Source organism: Podarcis liolepis, assembly GCF_965112155.1.
Source record: "Podarcis liolepis genome assembly, chromosome: 3".
NCBI classification, from domain to species: domain Eukaryota; kingdom Metazoa; phylum Chordata; class Lepidosauria; order Squamata; family Lacertidae; genus Podarcis; species Podarcis liolepis.
In genome coordinates this window covers 25,221,358-25,247,093 of record NC_139557.1, presented here as the reverse complement: position 1 = coordinate 25,247,093, position 25,736 = coordinate 25,221,358, and the positions used below count along the sequence as shown (strand labels likewise).

The window sequence follows — 25,736 nt, the reverse complement described above, 5'->3', positions numbered from 1 at the left end:
CCAAACAGGTTAGTTCGAGTCATGGCATTAATGAAAATCATTCCCCTTTCAAAGGTCCCGAGATTGGGGTTGATGGTGAACTATTTCCATTTTGGGAGCTGAACATTTCCCATCATCCCTAGTAGGAAATGCCCGTGTGTTCTATGATGCCAGACAGGAGGAGGCACTAGCCTTTCAATGTTCTGCAAGAGTCCTCAGTTATCTAACAAGGCATGGGTAAAGAAGCAACCTAGATGAAGCCGCTATTGGAAGCAGTTGCTCTTCCCCCACCCCATCCTGGTCCTCAAATAAAGCATTCCCCACCTTGGAGGCAGAATATGGTGCCATGATGGGGCCAGGGGATTTGCTCTCCATCATGCATCCACCAAGAGGTGCCTATGTTCCAGTGGGGGGGGGGGTGCTAGACAAGGATCACTTCAGTTAAGTTGGGGGGCGTAACTAATGTTCCGCTCACCCACCCCTAGTAAGTTTTTGTGCCTGCCCATTCATCTTTAGGTTTTATGGGCAGACGGAAGATAAAAGCAAACATAGCTTCTAATAATGTCTAGTAGTTTAAGGCTACAAATGTATCTTTTGGATGCTTTGATTGAAAACATGTCTTAGCGTTATGGACCAATTCGTTTCAGTATATTTGACAAAAGGAGTCCAAAGGCTACATCTTGATTCGATGCACTTTTCCCTTCTGCTTGTTGTAGCTGAACAGTTTCTAGCAGTTACTTGAAATTTATTCACCAGTATCCTCAAGATTCTATCAGACGAATAAGTGACATGAGCTGGAAATTTTTGCTTCAAGAAACAAAATCAAATTGATCATTTAAATATCTTTAGCTAATTGCAAAAGCAGTAGACCAGTCCATCCCATTGCCAGATGTTGCCATTATGTGATGTAAACACAGTGTAATGTAATGAGACAGCCATTCTTCTCAACTGATATAAGATTCTGACAATACTGGCGATGCTTTCAAACTTGGATGCATGAACAAATCTGTTTTGTTTCAAGCATAATGAGAGCCAAGAGATATTTTTCTGCCTCTATAGTTGAATGCATTATAATGCATGTATAGGGAATGTGTGTTCAATGCAGCTTACGCCTTAGCAAGCATGAAGAGAACTGAACTGCCTGAGTATTTCTAAAAAATAATAATAATTCCAGGCTACTGTAATGATCAGGAGTACCAGAGCAATATATTTACTTAAACCATAAAGCATGGCATTACACAAGTCTCTTGTTCCTATCCTCCTTGTAAAATAGGACTAGGAGTAAAGAATGATCAGATAATCCCATATGTAGGTATCAGGGAAGTTATGAAAATGATATGGGCAATATGAACACCTGGCTTGGAGTAGGAATGCAATCATATACATGTCTTTTCTAAAGTCCCATGAAGTTAAATGGGTCGGGCTCCCAGTTAAGTTTATAAGACAAGGGTGAAGACCCTACGGTCCTGCAGCCTGTGATGGACTCAAACTTCCAGCCAACCAATTTCAGCGAGGAATGTAAAAAACAACACCACCAAAACACATAACCAGTATAAGACTGCAGATCAATACAAAATATAGGAGAAACGATAACCCAACACAAGCAAGCAGTAGCAGTAAGTTACAAAGGAAGAAAATCAACAACTAATGCATGAGTAATTATTTATCAAGCAGGTGATTTCAATAACAATCAGAAGTTTTTATACTGAGGGATACTGAAATACGTACTTAACCTAGTAAAACAACAAAAAATATTATGAAATTTCATGATGAACAAACCTACAAAACCCAGAAGTGACTGGAGGGAGAAGCAGTTAGAACAACTGCAGAGCAGGTAAACCTTTGCCATCTCTCCCTGCTTTGCATTAAATGCTGCTGCCCTGCTCTCCCTGCAGAGAGAGGAGAGCCACTGGATCACACCTTGAAAAGAACCACTCCCTCACTTATTTGCAGCAACTGGCCTTGATCCTGGGCTGGGTGCAGAGCGTTGTGTGTTTTTAAAAATGTGTCTGACTTCTGAAATACAGAGGGATCAGTGTTTGAGGTTTTTATCTGATGATAAAACAATAACAATATAACAATAGCAGTCCTAAAGCAGCTGAAAACAAAACAAAACAAAACAGTCACAGTGTGTTGAATGTTTATTGGTAGTGTGCTGCCAAAGTTTTCTGTCACTGTTAATGGAGCTACGTGTGTGTGTTTGAATATATTGTATGGCTATTGTATTTATATATACATTTTCCAATGTAAGCGCTTATTGAGCATTAATCCTGATATGTATATGTGTAGGTTATATGACATTGCCACTCCACAGGTGTTATTCTGCACTTCCTGCTGCAGTTTTCCCTGGATTTTTGTACTGGGCTTTTTGTAGCTTGAAAAGCAACAGGATAACTGTAAGAAAGAAGCCCAATTTTGTGTGAGTAATCAGGCCACCTGGAAGCACCCCGAGTTATACTGACTTGTTTCACTCACTTCTTTTTTAAAAAAATAATATTTATTAAAAGTTTAAGAATTAAAGAAAAAAGTACAAAAAAGAGAGAAAAAGAGAAAAAATAAACAATACAAATCAATGCATTACAATATAATACATATAAAAAAGCAAAAGACACAATACATCAAAACAAAAACAAAAGCAAAAACAGTTAAAAGCACATCCAATATTTCCATATCTTTATCTTTCATTAACTTGTTTCATCGACCTCCTCACACCTCCCTTTTTGTGTTCTAGTTATTAATTATTTCAGCAAATCCTTTCCATCTTTCACTGTTTTCTGTCATTTAATTATCTTAACTTGTTTTAACCTTATCTTACCATTAAAACCCTAAAACTTATTTATACTTAACTCCTTATAACATTTCTACTAAAGCCATATAATTTCATTCCAACATTTTTCTAACACTCATTAATTTTGCAACATTTCTCTAAATAATTTTTTAAAAACTTTTTTTCCAATCTTCTTCCACTGTCTCTTCTCCCTGGTCTCGGATTCTGTCAGTCCTTTCTATCAATACCATATAGTCCATCAACCTGGTGACCTTCTGTCCGAGGCTCTTAACTTTCTTCCATGTCCCTTCTGCAGATCTTCTTCATATTTATACATGCACTTTACTTTATCTTCTGCTGATCTTGTTCTTAATTTCCTTTCTTTGGCACTGAGGAGTAGATCTCGGGGAAACTCCAACCTAGCAATGTCTTTATTCCTTCTTGACGGGTCAGCCCATTATCCGTAGTCAGAACTAAAGTCCAAAAGATATTTCAGAGCGCCACTCTCCCCCTGACCCAAATCCAGATCCCAAAGGCCAGAGCATCCCTGCATTGGAGAATCTATCCAACTTTCCTTCTCCAGTCCAAGCAAGGCTCCATCCCACCAAATCTGGCTTTCTCTAGATTCGATCATAAAGGGCAACGGCTTATGATCATCAAATTGCTTCTGTGAGGCCGGGGCTCTCTCCACTTGAATTACTTGAGGTTCAACAACAACTTTCTCCTTCGTCTTCTCCACAGCTTGCCATGTCAAAACAGATTCCTGGGTCAATTCCTGAGTAATTTCTGTATAGTTATTCTCTTTTTGTCCCAACTCAGTCATTTTTTGTCCCAAATTGTCAATTTTATTAATCCACACATCCGTCTTCTCATGAAGCTGTTCCAATAAAACACTTGTCTTGCAAAATGCAATCACTAAGGCTTCTTCTGTCAACATTCTTGTCTAAGGTCAGACTCTGATTCTCACGCTCTTTAATCTCTGCAGCTGGAAAATTCCCCAGCTCCACTCCTGCAACAGTTTCAAAATCTCCCTCTAGGGGAAACAATTTCTATTTGTATCCATCAAACGCAGATCCAGTGACAGAATTAGTTTCTATTTTCAGTTACTTTTTTTGCTCCTTTTAAGTGCAAAAGGAAAAAATGGAAACAATATATTTCTCTTATTTAGCTATCTGTCAACATACATTTTATTCACAGTCAATGAACTTTCCCAAAACGTCAATCTTACTGGCAGCCCGTTCCCAGGTTCGAAACGGTGGTGATTTAACTTTCTTCACTCTCTCTCCTGCAGGCTTAAACAATCTAGAATTTCCCCCCTCTTCTCCTGCTTCCAAGGGAGGGGGGGGGTTAGTAATTTTAGCCGATGGAGATTTAATCCTTTACAAAAGACTTTCCAGACTTTAGCTTGCAACGTCTTTGCTTTGATCTATTTACAAAAGAGGAAGGTGGACTTCCTGTTTGAAACCTTCCCGTTTCGATGCCAAATTAAGAAGTTTAGAAATCCAATTTTCCATTCTACTCACGGGTAGTTGCTTAAAGTCCAATTGTCCACAGGAAAAAGTCAGCGCTCTCCGGCAACAGCAATGCGGCTTCACTCCGTGAAAAAAGCAATCGATTCGAAGCACCGCACCACTCACCCCACGTCGCTCCGGATCCCCGAAACCGGGTTTCCCCGCGAGTAGGGGAGGCACGAAAGGTGCCAGCCAAATCCCACGTCCACAGGCTTCTCCCGCCTGTGGTTTTTAATGGGTCTGCGCCTCGCCGTGGCAGTCCAGACCCTAGTTTCCACGGAGCGGATTCCTCCCGATCAGAGGAAATCCACCATTGCCGGAGGCGCTAACCCGGAAGTGACTTGTTTCACTCACTTCAACCAGTCCTCCAGTATTGCCTGTGGTAAGAATCACAATCTCATGAAAGACCATCCCCTGTGTTTCTTTGTAAGCCATTGTTCCAAATATGGCTACTTCCAGGGATCCATGCTGAGATGCAATGGGCAACCTTCTCCAAAGGTAAGTAGTATTTCAGCCTTGCAAATGACTGAATTATAGAATAAAAGCTGATGGAGGAATGAGGCAGAGTGGTTCAGCAGAACCTGATTTAAAGGAGGTGATGCTGGAACTTAATGCAGCTGCAGGGAGCAGCTTTCTCTCTGGGGTGGCTAATTAGGTCTCATATAAACCCTTCATTATTTAATTTATGTTCCAGGGTACACTAGCAATTCTATGGAACATATGAAGATGCTTTAGATAGCTAGCTAAGTGCTGCTTTTGTTAACTTGTCAGCAGCTCAGAGCGTCTCAGGCAGAAGTCTTTATCATCATCTGCGATGATCTGAGGGTGCCAGGAACTGAACTTGTGACCTCCTGCATGCAAACCATGTGCTCTGCCATTGATTTGTGATCTGTCCTCATTTGCTCTCACACTGGTTTGCTCCAACACATATCTTTAGCACCTGGGAAGAGGATATGGGTTTTATAATTTCCCTTTGCCCTATATGCCAACACTCCACATACATAGGAAAAGTGGAAGACACTACAGAAGTTGGTAACATCTCTGTTGGTGAAACTGTCCTTTTTTCCAGCTTATGAAATTATTTCATCTTATCCAAATTACCTCGTCTCCCCTCCTGCTGAAGGAGTGATTTCTAGCTTTTTGAAGAAAACTGTTTGATTAAAAAGACTGTTCTATTTTCCTGCTTAGCGGGATGAATAAAGAAAGTTGCAACTCGTCAAATCTGCCTTTGAGGCATTGTGATTGCAACAAAATAAATTGGCATGATGCAGGTAGGAAATCTAAAGAGCTTCCCCAAATTTACAGAAATATACATAGGTAGAACAAATTTTACATACACCATTACAGTGGTACCTCGGGTTACAGTCGCTTCAGGTTACAGACTCGGCGAACCCAGAAACAGTACCTCAGGTTAAGAACTTTGCTTCAGGATGAGAACAGAAATTGTGCAGCGGCGGGGGGAGGCCCCATTAGTTAAAGTGGTACCTCAGGTTAAGAACGATTTCAGGTTAAGAACAGACTTCCAGAATGAATTAAGTTCTTAGCCCGAGGTACCACTGTACTGGTTTTCCAAAAGAAAGAGAGAGAGAGAAAGAACTGTTGACTTGACAAAATAGATTATTCCCCCCCCCCACCAGTGGCGTAGCGTGGGGGATGCAGGGGGGGCCGGCCGCACCGGGCGCAACATCTGGGGGTTAGGGTTAGGGGGCGCAAATCCACGGGTTAGGGGGCGCAAATTACTTGCCTTGCCCCGGGTGCTGACAACCCACGCTACGCCACTGCCCCCCACCATGACTTCCAGAATGAAACTAAATGTAGGAAAAGGGATATTTTAAACCAGGAATGGGGATCCTGCTGTTCGTACTTCTACTTCCATTATCCCTCACCACTGACTATGCTGTCTGGAGCTGATGGGAGGTGGAATCTGGCAACATTTGGAGGGCCGCAGTTTCCCAATCCCTGGTTTAAATCCCCAGGTAGAACCATTTTGAGACCCAGTTCCTAATTCAATGTTTCTCTCCTGCTCGGCAGTGCCATTATTATTACATTGCTCCAGATCCATTACTAAGGCTGTTGGGTTTTATGCATGTTCCCATAGCAGAGTCGGCAATTGCAGCAAGTGCCTTGGTAGGTTCACAGCTTTTCTAGGTATGTCATACTTCAAAGCAGCATATCTGATATTATATGAATCACCACCACCCTATGTAGTTCAGCAATGTAGGCACTTTATTTTAATAGGGGGTATCATGGCGTGCAAAATATTGTTCAAGGCACGCAATATAGGATTCTAGAATAATACTCGTTTATTATCTAGTCATAAAACCATCGCAAAGCAACCCCCTCCAACCCTTTGACTTATTGCTCTGAATATGGCATAATTAATGGGACACTATTCCAGTCTGGAACTGTGTACACACTATTCACAAACAGATGCAGCTTAATTCATCCAGGTATTGTTATGATGTAATTATTGGCCCTAGGAAAAGGTTATAGGAGCTGTCATTCCTTCAGTGACCCAAGAGTTGCAGTTTTGGGCATGCTACTATTTTTGTAAGATGGTTAGACAGCCAAATTGTTACCCACCCTTCATAGTAAGGTCTGAGAAGCAGACAGGCAACCCTTGCAGCTGTTTCAGGGTAAATGTCCCAGCCAATCTCTGGGCTGCTGAATTCTGCACAAGTTGCAACCTCTGGACTGCCTTCAAGGGAAGTGCCACACAGAGCCAATTGCAATAGTCTAATTTGTAGGCTACCAGAACCATTATAATCTAAGTACCTTTGGGCTAAGAGAAATGCTTAGCAAACGTGTATGGAGACATTCTAAATGACTGCAGCATATTTGCAGCCTGGCATCAATACAGAGAAGTCAAGGAAGCTGCCTGTGCGCAGTATGTCCCATGTGAACAGGGCACACTGGAGATCTTGCTCACATGCAATTGCCTGTTCACTTTGAAATCCACCAGTGGCAAGTCCATGTGGGGAGGTGCCCTAACCCCCAAGTTACTGCATCCAAATTTTCTGTGACTAAACTACAGGAACAAGCACTTTTTATGAGGAATTCTAACTTCAAGTTGAGCACACTCTTCTCACATTAAATTTTACTCTTTTTTTAAGTCAGACATATAAAACTCTTACCGGAAATCCAAGCCTGTTCTTTTCCCATTTTCAGGAACACCTGGATCAGGACATGTGTCTGATGCAACTGCGTCCCCACCTTGACTCACTGTAGCAGACAGGAAAAAAAGAATTAACAGTTAAGTTTCGGAAGATTAATATGCGACCTTCTTTGCAATATACTTTAAATACGACTTCAGGGAGGTAAAGTTGTAAAGTTAAAATGCCTGAGTGGATAAGGAGAACAAGGTTTTAAAAAAAATCCATATAGGATAAAAAATGCAATAGAGTTGCTTGATTTCATAACCACTCCTACATGCAATTTTTATGGAGGCTTGTTGTTTTGGTGCTCATTCCGATATAAATTTATCCTGCACACTTTTGAAAGTTCTATTAATTCTAGTTACAGAATTTTTTCTATTAATTCTAGTCTGGTTAATAGGGAGAGGTAGCTGGTAGATTATACATTTTGTGGCTTGTCTGCTTTGCAAGAAAAAAAATACTTATTTGTTCCTTTTTTAAAAAATGCATAGGAATTACAAAGGAAACAAATCTTGCTTTAGATGTTTATCACTCACACTCCATTTTGCCACCTGCTATATAGGGAATATTAATACCTTTCATGGGGATTACAACTAGATAATATATGAGAGAAACTTTATGTGGGATAAATCAGCTTCATAAAACCAACATGTAGTCACCATGTCCCCAGTGGTGATGTGAGTTGGATCACAGACAGAGAAACAAAAACCCACTCGTTTTGAGAATAACTGGCAAGTAATAATGGGAACCTGACTTTTGGCATCTGCTTCATCAGTCCGAAAACTTCATGTGCTGCCAAATATATATATAAGTACTTAGAACAGGGATGACTTTACTGCTTCATCAGTGCTGTGATTCCATTCTGGCACTGCATTTCAACGGACATGGTTTTGCTGATAAATTCACCAGTGCAAATAATTGTGATCTCTGGCTAGCCATCCCTGTGCTGACAGCTGCCTTGGTTTCCGTCAGATCAATATATATCGGATTATATTCAATTGTATCTCTCCATTTACAGAAGGCTCTTTAATCCAGCAAAGGCTTCCATTGAGGGGGGAAAGGGAAATGATTCCCCTATGTCCCCCAAATCTGCTCCAGAGAGTTAGAGGAGCCCTTGGAATAGCATGGCATGTGCCCTGGTGAGATGCGGAAGGGAGTGGAGGATTTGTGAAAATTAACTTTCCTCCCCTTCCAAGCCTCTGTTGGATCAAAGATAATTCCATCAGTGGAGGGGCAAAACTAGGTATGACTCACTACCCATTTATCTAGTCACTCAATTTTCATCCTGCCTGTTCATGCCAAGATACTTAAACAAGATTACAGTTGTTGTTGTTGTTGTTGTTGTTGTTGTTGTTGTTGTTGTGGTTTTTAGAAAAATCAATTAATGATTAAAGCAGGGAAGAATGAGACAAAAGAAATATAGGTAGTAACAACACAATAAAAAAATATTTTAAAACACTCAGGAACTATCCAACTCACTTTAGATGACCTTATATCTTCCAAAACATGGAATGAGAAAGAGTCCAATGGGCATGGGGGGTATTCAGAAATTTTGGTAAGAATTTGAGCCAATCTTGGAACCTCTCAGTCTACACATTTTTTGAGACCATAGATACATGGCACTGGATATTTTGAATTGTGTTCCTATCATACTTAAAAAAACAAAACCCACACAATTCAAAATTGAAAAATTGTACATATAATACTCAAAAGGACAAACACAATTCTCCATCAAATTATTACTATTCTTGCTTAAAACAAATGGGATTTAAATGTGCCCAACACTATTTTGACACTGCCCTGCAAATAAGATCAACAAATCATGGTGGATCTGAAAACCTCATTGATCTCCATGAAGACCCTTGGTGATCAGGCAGGGATTTAAGAACCCACATGTACCAACTTAGAATGATTTCATTGTGCAAAATTGAGAATTGATGGGAGAGTAGGTGTAAAATACGGTTTTTGTTTCAAAGCAGTGATAGGTTTAAAAATGTGATAAGGCAATATGACTAGGTATGTTTGTTTTTGTCAAGTTGGCAGAGGTGATGGGGAAGCATGACGACAAACAGGTTATGTACAATCAAGAGATAAAATAAATTAATTCTGTCTGTTCCAAAGGCATCACAATTCACAGGCAACAGATGAAAGGCTTGGCGTATCTCTCTCTCTCTCTCTCTCTCTCTCTCTCTCTCTCTCTCTCACACACACACACACACACATATGCGCACACACAGAGACACATTCATGCACACTTGTGAAAAGAGGAAGATGACAGAAGTTGAAAATGTGTTGCTTTAAGATTTTAATATCTCAATTTTGTTAGTCACTGTAATATAATCTACGTACCTGCAAATAGAAAGCTCATGTTCTAAGTGCCAAATTGCTGGCCGCAAGTATTACTTCCCCCATAAAACTGAAAATTGCATTCATTACAGTACATTTCAGCATACAAATCTCCACAAATCTTTGCCTTGGCTAGGCTATTAATTCAAAAAGGCACAGAATATAAACTGTTCCTATCTTTCCCAGCTAGTGAATCAGAAATCGTGTGTGTGTGTGTGTGTGTGTGTGTGTGTGTGTGTGTTTTCCCCCCTCTGTATTTATACAAAATACTTTTCTTCCCTTTAGCAGTATCTGTCTTCAAGTGGCAGAAATTATGACAACATGAGAATTGAGAAACCACCAAAAATAATATTTTCACATGGATTAAAAATCAACATTTAACTTAAACTGACGTGCAGCGTTAATTAATAATGCAGAGTTTTAAAGAATAAAAGCTTTACTGAATTAAAATCAACTTCTTCATAAACAACATGGTTCCAAACAGTTTGACTGAGATAGCATACCGACTCTGCTCACAGCTGTGTTTTTTTTTATAAAATTTTTATTGGTTTTACAATTTTTTATACACAATACAAACAAATAAAAGACAAACAAACATGTATAATTTCGTATCCTTTTTTTTTCATAAACCTCACTTCTCGGACCCCCCCAAACCTCCCCTTTCTGCATCCAAAATTTCCGAATTGTTTCTGCAAATCCTAAATTTAATCTTAACAAATATATTCCTTCATTATTCTTTTCTTTAACTTGATCTTTTATCGCTGTAATCTCCTTATCTTTCTAAAGAACCTCAACATTTTAACATTCATCAATTTTATAATATTTCTTAAGATAGATTTTAAATTTCTTCCAATCTTCTTCCGCCGTCTCTTTCCCCTGATCACGGATTCTGCCAGTCATTTCAGCCAATGTCATATAATCTATCACCTTCATCTGCCATTCTTCCAGAGTGGGTAGATCTTGTGTCTTCCAATACTTTGCAATGAGTATTCTTGCCGCTGTTGTAGCATACATAAAAAATGTTCTATCTTTCTTTGACACCAATTGGCAGGCAATGCCCAAGAGAAAGGCCTCTGGTTTCTTAGGGAAGGTACATTTAAGTACCTTTTTCATTTCATTATATATCATTTCCCAGAAAGCCTTAATCTTCGGGCACGTCCACCAAAGGTGATAAAAGGTACCTTCAGTTTCTTTACATTTCCAACACTTATTGTCAGGCAAATGGTAAATTTTTGCTAGCTTGACTGGGGTCATGTACCACCTATAAATCATTTTCATAATATTTTCCTTTAAAGCATTACATGCCGTAAATTTTATACCGGTGTTCCACAACCATTCCCAGTCAGCAAACATAATATTATGACCAATGTCCTGTGCCCACTTAATCATCGCTGATTTAACTATTTCATCTTGTGTATTCCATTTCAGCAGCAAGTTATACATTCTTGACAAATTCTTAGTATTGGGTTCTAACAGTTCAGTTTCTAATTTTGATTTCTCCACCTGGAAGCCAATTTTCCTGTCTTGTTTATACACCTCCATTATTTGATAATAATGGAGCCAATCTCTTACTTTAGGTTTCAATTTCTCATGACTCTGTAGCTTCAACTTATCTCCATCTTGTTCCAAAATTTCCCAATACTTTGGCCATTCGGCTTCCATATTAAGCTTTTTCAACGCCTTAGCCTCCAAGGGTGACAACCATCTAGGGGTTTTGTTTTCCAACAAATCTTTGTATCTTATCCAAACATTATATAATGCTTTTCTGACAATATGATTTTTGAAGGCCCTATGCACCTTAATTTTATCATACCATAGATATGCATGCCAACCAAATGTATTATTAAAACCTTCTAAATCCAAGATATTTGTATTCTCGAGGAGCATCCTCTCTTTCAGCCAGCAAAACGCTGCTGATTCATAGTACAATTTTAAGTCTGGCAGGGCAAATCCCCCTCTTTCTTTTGCATCCGTCAGTATTTTAAATTTTATTCTGGGCTTTTTGCCCTGCCAGACAAATTTCGAAATGTCCTTCTGCCACCTCTTGAAACAGTCCATCTTGTCAAGAATTTGCAATGTTTGAAACAAAAATAACATTCTGGGCAATACATTCATCTTAATAACTGCAATTCGGCCTAACATTGACAATTTCAAATTTGACCATATTTCTAGATCTTTTTTAATTTCTGACCAACATTTCTCATAGTTGTCTTTATACAAGTTCAAATTCTTAGATGTCAAATGAACCCCTAGGTATTTCACCTTCTTAACCACTGTCAAACCTGTTTCATTCTGGAACTTCTCCCTCTCCATGACTGTTAATTTCCCCCCCAAAACTTTAGTCTTTTGTTTATTCAGTTTAAACCCGGCCACTTGACCAAATTCTTGAATTAATTCCAACACCCTTTTTGTACTAGTGTCTGGCTCTTGTAAGGTCAATACTAGGTCATCTGCGAAGGCCCTTAGCTTATAATGTTTAGCTCCGACCTGTACCCCTTTTACCTGCTGGTCATCTCTAATCATATTTAGCAACACCTCCAGAACAGAAATAAAGAGTAATGGGGAGATTGGGCACCCCTGTCGTGTTCCTTTTTCTATTTTAAGTTCTTCCGTTATCACGTTATTTACAATCAACCTTGCTTTTTGTTCAGAATATATAGCACCCATACCATTCTCAAATCCTTGGCCTACCCCCATCCCATGAAGATTCTTTTTCATAAAACTCCAAGAAATATTGTCAAAGGCTTTCTCCGCGTCCTCAAAGATCAAAACTGCTTTGGTATTTATATTCACCTCCAATAGTTCCAAAATGTCTATTATATTCCTCACATTGTCTGATAAATGCCTTTTTGGGAGAAAGCCTGCTTGGTCTCTATGAATCTTCTCCATCAACACCCTTTTCAATCTTTTTGCCAAAATGTCTGCAAAAATTTTGTAATCCACATTAAGTAATGATATTGGGCGATAGTTCTTAAGTTGAGTCTTTTCAGTCTCTGTTTTTGGTATGAGTGTAATATACGCTTCTTTCCACGATTCTGGTGCCCTTTTCCCCTCTAAAATCTCATTACAGACTTCCTTTAATGGTTGTATCAACCACTCCTTCAATGCTTTATAATATTTGGAAGTCAATCCATCTGGTCCTGGAGATTTGCCCAGTTGCATGTTTTGAATGGCACCCTCTATCTCTAGTTCTGTTTTTCTCTGGTTTAGATCCACTTTACTTTGATGAGAGATTTTTTGTAATCCATACTTTTTAAGGAATTTCTCTATGTCCTCCTCCTTCTGCGGTCCTTGTGCATATAATTTTTTAAAATAACTCAAAAAACAGTTTCTAATCTCATTAGGTTTATATATATTCTTTCCATCCACTTCTAGGCTTGTAACTGTGTTTAGTTTCTGTCTTTTCTTCAATTGCCAAGCCAGAAGCTTACCACATTTATCTGCAGATTCAAATGTCTTTTGTCTCATTTGCTTTATCTTCCATTCAATCTCTTGATTCATCAATTCCATATATTGTGTCTGATATAACTTAATCTCTCTCAAAATCTCCTGGGACTTTGGTTTTGATCTCAATTTCTTCTCTCCTTCTTTTATTTTTTCCAAGATCTTATCCTTCTTCTCATTTTGCTTTCTCTTTTTTACTGAATTTTTTCCAGTAGCACCTTAAAGACCAACTAAGTTAGTTCTTGGTATGAGCTTTCGTGTGCATGCACACTTCTTCAGATACACAGTGAGGTTGATGGACTTCCATTTCATGCGGCTCAATGTGGTGCCTTCCATGGTTCCAGTAGTAGATAGGTAGCCGTGTTGGTCTGCCATAGTCAAAATAAAAAATTCCTTCCAGTAGCACCTTAAAGACCAACTAAGTTAGTTCTTGGTATGAGCTTTCGTGTGCATGCACACTTCTTCAGATACACGTGTGCATGCACACGAAAGCTCATACCAAGAACTAACTTAGTTGGTCTTTAAGGTGCTACTGGAAGGAATTTTTTATTTTGACTATGGCAGACCAACACGGCTACCTATCTATTACTGAATTTTGTTGAATTAGAAATCCTCGCATCACAGCTTTACTTGCGTCCCAGATCACTCTTTTTTCTACATCAGTTTTTAAATTTATTTCAAAATAGTCCTTTAAAATTTTTTGAGCCTTTCTGTGGATCTCCTCATCTCGAAACAGGGTGTCATTCATCCTCCATTTGAATTAACCAGTTGTTGTAAATTTCATCTCCATCTTCACGGCGTTATGGTCGGAGCAAGTCTTTGGGCAGATTTCCACTTTCTTAATCTTTGGAGCCAACCCACTAGTAATCCAAATTTGGTCGATTCTGGTCCAGGTCATCATTGCTTCAGAGAAGAAGGTTCCCTCTCTCTCTGCTCACAGCTGAGGCAGACTGACTCTGACTAACATCTTACAGAGAGCACAAAGTGAAACTGGCTGCTAAGTCACATGTCAGAGTGACTCAACAGTTAGCAGTTAGGCCTGAATAACTTTAGTAGGCCCAAATGATTGTGCAGTCCCAGCACTTCCCAGCCAGCTTTGCTGCTTCTGCTCTCATGTGTCTTTGTCACATGACATAAACATACTGTACAGATAAAGTCGGACGCGAAACTACTTTTCTCAAGGCAAGTTCCAAAGGTGTTTGGTTTTTTTGTTACCCAGCTTTTTTTTTAAGAAGAAGAGGAGTTTGGACTTGATATCCTGTCTTTCACTCCCCTTAAGGAGTCTCAAAGCGACTAACAATCTCCTTTCCCTTCCTCCTCCACAACAAACACCCTGTGAGGTGAGTGAGAAGTGTGACTAGCCCAAGGTCTCCCAGCAGCTGCATGTGGAGGAGCAGGGAAGCAAACCCGGTTCACCAGATTACGAGTCCACCGCTCTTAACCACTAAACCACAATGGCTCTTTTGAATATTTTTAGAATATTCACAGGCTTCACCCAATTGTCAGCATAGGGTGGAGCTGCTTTTACATCACAGAGACACATTAAATGTAAAGCACCATACACTAGCAATCCACGTGTAGTTGCTTTGCCTGACAGACTAACTATTGCTTTCCTGTTCCTCAGCTCCAGCCGTTCCCACTCATCAGCTGTAAGTGGAAGCTGACATAGGGCTACACAAAAAGTATTCCCATGCAGCGATGGTTTTAGCAGGAAACGAACTAAAGGAGCAGCTCTCGAACAGAGTTTTTGTCACTTCGGGGTAAAAATATAATGATATAAAAATGAATATATACAAATGAGTTGCAGTAAAAGCTACACACTTTAATACTCTAATTTATCAGGAACATTTAGGGAAGTAGTCTTAGTCCACTGACCACATACCACCCTCTGACCCCCAGAGATGAAAGCCTTTTCTTCACTGCCAGCAGTTGGGTCCTCTCCCATTTGGCAGCTTTGGGTGGTTGGGATAGCCACCAAGCCTGAAATTTTGAACTGCCCAATCATGGGCAGGCAGGGGGTAGAGCCTGGGTGATGGGCAGGAGTCAGAAAGTCTTCACTCTGGTCCACTGCCTAGGAATAAAAGCCAACTGCACCTGGGTCACTCAGTGAAGTTGACCAAAGAGCAACCCTCCGTCCCTCCTTCACTTCATGCTGCTGTTGTATAACTTGCGTCTTAACCTTCATTGGCTTCCTTTCGCATCATGTATATTGACCTTGCTATGGTTTGACAATGGTTGCTGTATTCAGAGCCGGGAGGGAATTTGCCTGCAGACAAATTGGGCCCGTTTGGAGATTTTGCCTTCCTCGTAGCAAGTGTCACAACTTTTGGTGAAAAGGGCATTGGGTGGAATCCTAGTCCAGGCAACCCTAAACTTGGCCCTCCAGCTGTTTTGGGACTACAATTCCCATCACCCCTGACCACTGGTCCTGTTAGCTAGGAATGATGGGACTTGTAGTCCCAAAACAGCTGGAGGGCCAGGTTTGGGGATGCCTGTCCTAGTCCATTAAAGGGTTTGGGGTAAAGTGGTCATCATCCCACCTTTTAGCAGGTGCAATCACAGCGTACCCGGTTAGAGGGGTCTAAGTGGAAGTCTCTGTCCAGAAGCCAGGTCTGGGGCAGATGGGCCATAGAGCTTCCAGCAGCCGCTGGGATTGGGCCACATCAGTGGACCTGTGTCTTGACGTGGTCCATACCCCAGGCATGACCCTGCTTAAGCCTAAGCCAAAGTCTACCTACATCTGTAAGCAGTGAAGAAGAAGAGGAGGAGTTTGGATTTGATATCCCGCCTTTCACTCCCCTTCAGGAGTCTCAAAGCGGCTAACATTCTCTTTTCCCTTCCTCCCCTACAACAAACTCACAAAGGTGAGTGGGGCTGAGAGACTTCAAAGAAGTGTGACTGGCCCAAGGTCACCCAGCAGCTGCATGTGGAGGAGCGGAGACGCGAACCCGGTTCCCCAGATTACGAAACTACCTCTCTTAACCACTACACCACACTGGCTCTCAACTTCACAATGAAGTTGTGGCCAATATTTAATCCCAGATCATTGTCTCGTCAAGTTTATTCCATCACACTATCATAATTGTCTTCACCCACTAGGGCGGAGGGAGCGTGCTGTGATTGGGTGCACAGCATTTCAGCCTCGCGTCATACACAGGCAACAACCATACCTATTTTAAAAAATCTATAGAATAAAACTATACATTTTTCATCTCCGGTTTTAAATCTCTCTTGTTCAGAGTGTTCCTGAGACATACAGTCACATCCAGAAACTCCTTTTTGAAATGCTGTATTCCCTACAGCTGCATGACATCCCATAACAAACTAAATCCAGCTCTGCATAAAATGAACTGTCTCATTGAATATCATGAAAACAAGGTGGAGAAGTAACAAAGAAAAGTAAGTCAACACTGTGGCTGATATGTAGTGCTTTAATGATGTGGGTGAACTCTTGTGATGAATAAAATTAGGTTTGCCATCTCCATTTTTTCTGCCAGAGTTCCTGTGCCTCAACCAACTGTATGGAAAAAAGGAAATTCAGCAGGCGAAGTTTTTCACTCCCTGTGTCTATATGTTGGGCAAACTATTGCTTATTGAATTTCTCTTTTCATGCAGCTATTAAAAGTCTAGGAAAAAGTTAGCAACTGATTAGGATTATTCTATACTGTTTCCTACTGAAAAGAAAGTCCCCAATTTACAATGTTAGAAAGGTGTGTATTAGATTATAGGACATGTATAATGATATGGATATTATAGAAACAGTTAAAATCAAAATTGCTGTCTATGCTTAGAGTTAGAACTGCTTGTCCAACCTTGCCCTCAGCAACTAAGCAACTATGTTCTTTAACATGAGATTAACAGCTGGCCAGACAAGAGGAGGAAAATTTATTGGAATGTAATGGTAAGGAGTTAGCACAAACGAGAAAGAAGTAGTAGTCCCAGCAAAGGAAGAATGGATACAAAAACATATGGAATATACAGAAATAACGAAATTTACCAGAAGAATAAGAAATCAAGATAACAAACCTTTTATAAAAGAATGGACATGGTTTATTGAATATTTACAGATAAACTGTAAACACTGGCAGGATTATTGTAATAACCTGCAGTTTCATATATATTTAAAGATGAATAAATGAGCGGGTGGCGCTAGGGGACGCGGGTGGCGCTGTGGGTAAAACCACAGTGCCTAGGACTTGCCGATCGTATGGTCGGCGGTTCGAATCCCTGCGGCGGTGTGAGCTCCCGTCTTTCGGTCCCAGCTCCTGCCCACCTAGCAGTTCGAAAGCACCCTTAAAGTGCAAGTAGATAAATAGGTACCGCTTTATAGCGGGAAGGTAAACGGCGTTCCGTGTGCTGCGCTGGTGCAGGCTCGCCAGAGCAGCGATGTCACGGTGGCCATGTGACCCGGAAGTGTCTGCGGACGGCGCCGGCTCCCGGCCTCTAGAGTCTGTCAAGACTGGCCTGTATGGGCAGGGGTACCTTTACCTTTACTTAAATGAGCAAATTAAATTAATTAGGATATACAGAAGATATTTAAAATAAATTTAACGAACTGCAGAAAGAGGGGGAAGTCAAGTTTTGAAATGTCAAAATGATTGTAAAATCAGTGAAATGTATAAACCTGAAAAGTATGTAGGCATGTATGTATGTATGTATGTATGTATGTATGTATAAATACATAAATAGGAGTTAGCACAAACAAGGAGGATTGCCAAGGACAAGTTTGGGAGAGAAAGGTAACAGAGTATGTAAGCCAAAATCTGCCGAAAAGGAATGATTGAGGATAACACCTTAATATCATAATGGGAGTTTCTAAGTAGAAACTGAATTTACTTGATAGAAGAGTATAGAGGAAGAACCTAAAGGCATGTACCATGGTCAGACCATGCTTGTGGCAATAGCCTCATGGCTGAACATCCAACATGGTCTTAACGATTAATAAATCTTCGTTGAGCCTACCTTGTGTACCTGACTCCTCTTTCCTCAGAGGCTTTTGGAAGTCTACTTCAAGAAAGGAACCTTAGGAATTTTCCTAACAGCAGCCAATGTCAAAAATGCAGCGAAACCAAACCAACAAACCACTCTAGATCCCCACTCCCCACAACTGGACAGAGATCCTGGAGAAAGAGATGGCAACTCCCCTCTCCCCAAACCTCCAGTCTTCCATGATGCTGTACAGAACACACTGGTGGCCATAGCTGGGTGTGGCTAACTCTACCACATGTTCACCTAACCCAGCTCTCAGTGATACAGACCAGATCAGCCTCCTCCTTCATAATCAGAAGTCAGAGCCAACCTGGCATTCAGCAACAGCAGCTGCAGCCCCGACAACTGACTGATAGGACAACTGGAACTCGGAGGAGGGACACATGACAGTCACTAACTGCCTGTGCCGTGTGTCCCTTACCTAGCCTGCCCCACCCCCACACATCCCCTAGCCCAGAACCACTGCAATTGGGGTCAACCCTGCTCCCCCCAGCTCCTCTCTTCCCAGGCACAAGCTACGTCACTTACTTTTGAAACAACAAAAACCCCAAATTTAAAAACACATAAGTTAAAAGCCGTTCAAAAACAATGTAAAACATTTTAAAGAGGGCAATTAAAACAGCAACAGGAGGCCCCCACCAACAAAAGCCCCTAAACCATACCCCAACCCAAGAATCTGTTCGGCCATCCTTTGTACTTTGAACAGCCCCATGTTCAGCTTTTGGTTGCAAGAGTGAGTCAAGGCCCTGCCTTCCCAGGCTAGGTGGAAAAGGCTTGCAAGGCGAGGAACAGGCCCACCAGAACGCACAGCAAGGCTGCCTCACATGAATGCTCCCTTGTTTCCTACAGAGCTTCATTTCACCCATGAACGCTTGCAGCTCTTGTTTGAGGACACTACTGAATGTGAATCATTGAGGTGAAAAGCTGCTGTGATTGTATGGACACATGAAACAATATTGGTAAGGTGAAATCTTGCAAGCTAAGACTTTTGCCATCTCAGTTCCTTTCTCCCACCCAAAATTCCCACCCATCAATCAGTGCCATCTCACTATTCGCAGATATATAGCCTATCTGCTCTATATGTCCATGGTGCTCCCTGTAAAATGTGAGAACTATGTTTATCTTTGCTCAACCATGCACACTTACATGGCTGCATGTAATTGATAAAATCTTTATCTATTGATAAAATCCTTAAGCAATCTCAATAAAACTTAGGATCCATGCACAACATTGATTTGGCTTACATTCACACCTACAATAAAACAATCAAAGCTGAAATTCTAAACACATTTACTAGTGACTAACCTCATGGATTATCGTGAAGTATAGCTGATTGTACTGATAAATTGTGAACATGAAAGAAAAGAACTTTGCACAGCTGAGCACAAATCGAGGAAGACAAGTGCTGAAAAAACTAAGTTGTCATATTACACCAGGACACAAGACCAGTTTGTGAAATTTGCATCTAGAAGCCACGTGCAGTCTAATGAATGACAAATTAAGAACATGGCATCAACCTGAATAGGTCATTATTTTGAATTAAAGAGTGGGAGCAGCAGGAATGAAACTGCTTTTCAGTTCTGTCAGATATATTCTCTCCGCTTTCTATTCCTTGCAGTCAATAGGATCTTAATAACAGAATAATAATAATAATAATAATAATAATAATAATAATAATAATTTATTATTTATACCCCGCCCATCTGGCTGGGTTTCCCCAGCCACTCTGGGCGGCTTCCAAAAGAATATTAAAATACTATAATACATAAAACATTAAAAGCTTCCCGAAACAGGGCTGCCTTCAGATGTCTTCTGAAAGCCTGGTAGTTGTTGTTCTCTTTGACATCTGGTGGGAGGGTGTTCCACAGGGAAGGCGCCACTACCGAGAAGGCCCTCTGCCTGGTTCCCTGTAACTTGGCTTCTCGCAGTGAGGGAACCGCCAGAAGGCCCTTGGTGCTGGACCTCAGTGTCCGGGTAGAACGATGGGGGTGGAGACACTCCTTCAGATATACTGGACCAAGGCCGTTTAGGGCTTTAAAGGTCAGCACCAACACTTTGAATTGTGCTCGGAAACGTACTGGGAGCCAATGTAGGTCTTTCAAGACCGGTGTTATGTGGTCTTTGCGGCCGCTCCCAGTCACCAGTCTAGCTGCCGCGTTCTGGATTAGTTGTAGTTTCTGGGTCACCTTCAAAGGTAGCCCCACATAGAGTGCATTGCAGTAATCCAAGTGGGAGATAACCAGAGCATGCACCACTCTGGCGAGGCAGTCCATAGGCAGATAGGGTCTCAGCCTGCGTACCAGATGGAGCTGGTAAACAGCTGCCCTGGACACAGATTTGACCTGTGCCTCCATGGACAGCTGTGAGTCCAAAATGACTCCCAGGCTGCACACCTGGTCCTTCAGGGGCGCAGTTACCCCATTCTCCTCAAGTCACATTTGCACTAGACGTTTGCCCAAAAGTAATTGTCATCTTCAAAGCACTTATTTCAATGTAATATAAACTATTATTTTTGGAAGTCAATAACTTGCATATAAATGTTCCTTTTAGTATGCACAGATAATCTTACCCAGAGTCTGTTGCTTGCCATTTTAATTACAGTGGTATCTCGGGTAACAGACGCTTCGGGTTACAAACTCCGCTAACCAGGAAGTGGTTGCTCCAGGTTAAGAACTTTGCCCCAAGATAAGAACAGAAATCGCATGCCAGCGGTGCAGTGGCAGCAGGAGGCCCCATTAGCAAAAGCACACTTCATGTTAAGAACCGTTTCAGGTTAAGAACGGACCTCAGGAATGAATTAAATTCTTAACCTGAAGTACTACTGTTTATGACATTGAAGATATGTTGTTGCTGTTGTTTTATCACTGGTCTACGATTTTCCAGAGAAGAAACTGGAAGAAAGCCTTAGACTGTATTCCCAATGCCATGTTCATTCCTATGGAAGCTGTGAGATTCTGCAATTGCTACAATATGGGATCTTCTCTCTGACCCTTCAAAGCTTTAATTACAATTCCCAAAAAACAAAAGTCTGACCTGGCTGTTTTTGAGTGTGCAGAAATTATCCCTTTAACTCTACAGAGTTTTCACCATTCAGTTGTTTATGGGACTCAATAGAATGCCTTGGATATCCATGATGTTTCCAAACATGGACATTTCTGCATAAACATGTGATTTCCTCCTGAAAAAGCTTCCTTCCCTTGACCTCTTTGCTTATACAATGGGTTTCAAATCTAGCTGCTACTCCATGAAAGTTCAGCACTAATAATTGTGCATTATCTTCTTTCCATGCAAAGGCTGCGAAGAGCAATGAAACCAAGAAGCAGTCCCCACCTCACCCTGCCCCCTGCACACACCTCCCTCTGCAGCAATTTGGAGGAAACCCATTTGGGGAAAACCCTTCCCTGTACAAGTGAAAAGCTTGCATAGGCTTGAACCTCCTTATCTAGTTCAACTCTATAGCAAAATGACTTCTCTAGATTTCCTGACATGGAGGAAAAGCTTGCCACATTCACTCCTGCCCTTTTGGCTGGCTCCCATAAGAAGTTTTGCATACAACTGCACCCAGTTAAGTCATAGTCAACTGCACACACACTGAGTAAGATTTGCAACAGTTTACACAGAAATGTCATCACTGAATCAAATATGGAAGGTTCAGGATATTTATCAACACCAACAGGGTCAGTGAGCGCAGCTGCCTCCCCCCACGCCCTGCCCCAAACGATGTCCCTAGGAAAGACGCAGCACATTTTTCTATTTGAAAGGAGGAGGAGACCACCTCATTTCAAATGGCCAGCCACTGGTGCACGCGCGCGCACACACACACACACATTAATGGAATTTGCCCTGAGTCCAAAATTTTGGGGCCAGTTTTGAACCTCCACCCTCTCTGAAAGGGCAAAGAATGCTTGGCAGGGGGTTGGACTCGATGGCCCTTGTGGTCTCTTCCAACTCTATGATTCTATGATTCTATGATTCATATTCTTCAGATCAGCACCAATTTAAATATTCTTACTACCAGGGTTTACAATGTGCTGAAAGCAGTTATTGGGTCTTAAAGGGCACTTTCTACTACGATGCTGTATTTCGCTTGACTGGAGGGAGTAAAGTACCTCTTACATGCTCCAGTTCTGCATGACACTAGAAAGGATATTTCCAAGGGATAAACCCTCCATAAAATCCACGCTGTTTGATTAGATATTTCACAGCTTTCAAACTGATCAGATTTAATTCTCGCTTTCGAAGAATATACTTTCCAAAACCAGTTGCAGACTTAAGTCAGGCCTTCACAAGGATTCCATGGAGAAAGGAAAGTGAAAAGGAGTCTCAACTGATGTCTCTATCAAGGACAAAATAAGCAACTGTTCCCAGTTGTATGGGTTGTAGGTAATGCAAGATAAAAAAATGTATTTTTAGGGGTTTTTTATTATGATTTAAAAAAATTATTTAATTTCTATAATGCTTAATATATTTAAATATCTTAAATGGTGCACTTAAAATATTACAAAAATACACAGTTAAACACAAAAAAATACATTAATACAAAGCTACTAAAATATATAAACCAACCTCAATTTGTTTTCCCCCTCTCTCTCTGGGTTCTCACCTCAGGGTCCAAACAAACTCTCAGCTCACCACAAAAAAATCACACAACAAGAAGAGATCCTGGAAACACCAGACATCACCCTAGTCTCTCACTCTAGACTTGCTTTTTATTGGCAAGTCCAAGGTAGGTGGTACTTCCTCAGGGTTCCCTCAGCTTTGTCTCATTCAGCTGCATTCTCTGCACCCAGTTCCAAGTTGTCACTATCCCTTATGTATCTTAAGGTATACATCAAATACAGGCTATTTGATGAATATTAAGCTGCATAAAAGTTAGCTGTTATATGCATTAGACATTCCACTTCCATTACCCCTAATGCATTAGAAAACTTGCTGGATCCTTACTTATCAGAAGCACAGTCAGGGACAACCACAAGCAAGGTAGATATTTCATTTCTAAATTACAATGAAAAAGGAAAAGGGGATGAGGGTTTGGTAATGCTGGTCCCATCTTGCTGATATATAATGTTGCAGCTCCCCACCCCCACTGGTTTTTCATTAATGCCAATATTACTTTCATTTATTTACTGGCATGCACTGTGAGGTACTTCCACAAAACACTAGGTCAAGCTGAGGGAGACTGTTTAGCTGAAGGTCACCCCGTGAGGTTCATGGCCAAGCGGTGATGTCAACCTCGGTTCGCCCCTGTTCTAGTCTGATATTCTAACCACTACAGCAAGCTAGCTCTTTGAGAAAGACAAAACCCAGCCTTAATTCAGCTGAAAAAATATAATGAAATATGGCTTTATATGTATATGAAAAGTCTTTATCGTATGTTCCATTATAAAGCCGTGTGCTCTGTTAGTCTGATACAGAGCTTAGTTTTCACCCTAACAATCAATCTGTCTGACCTAGAGAGTACTGTATAAAGCTTGGTTACCAAGCTTTTATACCCTGAATCACTTTCGAGCTATACAAAAATCACATTTGTGTTTGCTGCAAAATAGTTGTTTACTCATTTTTACCTCACAGAAAGAAACAGAAGGGCTCTGTATCTTGGAGACCACCTTGGAGGGGGCCAATATACACTCACTAATATCATTAATTTATATTGTTATTCTAGCTGCATATAGCTTTTAAGTGGTAAAAGACTGCAATGCAACAGAAGAAAACTAACTTGAAATTCAAACCTACACCTGCCTTTGCAAGGTATCAAAGAATAATAAAAAATGGGATACCTGAGCAGTCTTTAACCACTTAGAGCACAATATTTGAGTAGATGTCTACTCAAAATTAAGTTATACTGACTTTGATGGGTAAGCAGGTAGAGAACTGCAGCTACGGGATGTAATGGAAACATGAGTCCTATTCAGGCAATATGAAATTTACTGTGACTAAAAACACTCATGAAATGACACACATACATGGAACAAACCTGATTCCAGCCTTCTTCTGAAAGGCATTCAGGCATATTCTGAGATCCTCCACATCTGACTTAAAGATTATCACATGCAAGTTTAGTTGCCAAGTACAGGATACCCAACTCCAGTGGGATTCATCTACACAATTGTGATTTGAAGGCAGATAGCAGATGGAGGTGGCTGGATTCAGATAATGGCTCACTATTAAAGTCTTGCCCCCTTTTGCCAAGCAAACAAGGTGACCAGTTTCCGGTCCTTTTCTCACTAGGATGGGCAAGGTAAGAAATGGAAAAGAACTCTGGGGGAATTATAGGAATTGCTCATCTCAAAGTCCTTTGTTTTCCTACTAGGTGGCATTAGCTAAGAATATGATTTAAACCCCAGACTCTCCAGTTGTTAGCTTGCTCTTCTAGATCCAACAAAGCAGAGCTTACCCAGTGCTCCCCAGGACTCAGTACCCTTCTGATTCTCTTTAAGAACAAGTATACTTTCCTGCTCCCGGCGCTAAAGCGCTAACACACATCCATAACAAGCGCAGGTCATACTTCCAGCAAAAGATCCTAAACCTCTCAGCAGTGTGTATACAGGAGTGCTGGATGCATACATGTTAGTCCAGGTACACACTTGTAACATTCACACAGTTTAAAACTAAAGTCACCAACTGAAAAGCAAAAGCACACTCCATACTGGAATTTGAGCTTTACCCAAATATAAATTGAAATTCTTCTATTGCTTCTGTTTGGCGAAACTGCTCTATATTAGGCTTCCATAGCCATTTTTAAGCATCATGGCCATCAAACCTACACTCCCCATTTTCCTCAGTATTATTCTAAAACCATCTGTCACATAAGTCTGCCCAACAAGATGGCAAGAGTCAATTTGGCTGAAACCTACATACTTCTAGAAGGTCTCTCATCATCACAACTGGTGCCTGCTATTTAAGCCAAGTAGCACCTGTTTCACCAAGTGATAAGGAGCACAGTGAGATAAGCAGGCAGGGCTTCTGAAGTCTAATGAGAGAAGATGGAACAGCTTTAAAAGACAATACCAAGATAATGAATACTTTAATTAATGCTTTCTGATCCTGTTCTCTAACAATAAGCCACAACGTATCTGCTATTTATTTTACTTTATTGCCTGAAATTAACCATTTTTCTGGACTCATTCTTTCTACCATGACATGGATATGATCTTGCTATGCTTGCTAACTTGGTGTCATGCACTGGTAGAACACAGAGGAATGGTGGGAGGAACCAACAGGGAAACTCCCAAGGGAAGAAGGTTTAAAGCCCGGGGAGAGTTGGTGGGACTATGAGCGGTCAGAGGGAGAGAACTGGGAAGAGGAGGTGCTGGAAGCTGAAGAGGTAACAGGGCTTAGTGAGCTGGAAGAGTCTGTGGCAGAGAGAAGTGCAGAATCAAAGGCAGAAGCTGCAGCAGAGGAGAGATAAGTCAGGCTGGTGAAGCGGCATGGATGTCTCCTCCCCCTCCTGCTGCGACAAGCTCTCATCCCCGCCTCGTCTCTCAGAACCAGAAGAAAGGTTGGCTTCACACAGACACAGTCTCTGATTGCCTGGGGGGGGGCATG

At 41.0% G+C, this 25,736-nt stretch overlaps 1 protein-coding gene across 4 annotated transcripts in view; it reads right to left on the bottom strand.

Moving 5' to 3' along the window:
- The window catches only part of CSMD1 (CUB and Sushi multiple domains 1), a 963,313-nt gene that overhangs the window by 297,708 nt on the left and 639,869 nt on the right, over nt 1-25,736 (bottom strand). For 3 of the 4 annotated variants that reach the window (XM_083495378.1, XM_083495379.1, XM_083495380.1), the window contains one exon: nt 7,392-7,479. In XM_083495378.1, the coding sequence (XP_083351504.1) occupies nt 7,392-7,479 (88 nt within the window). Of the gene's footprint in view, nt 1-7,391; nt 7,480-15,023; nt 15,129-25,736 lie in introns of those variants that run through there. The other variant, XM_083495381.1, reaches the window with a different exon arrangement.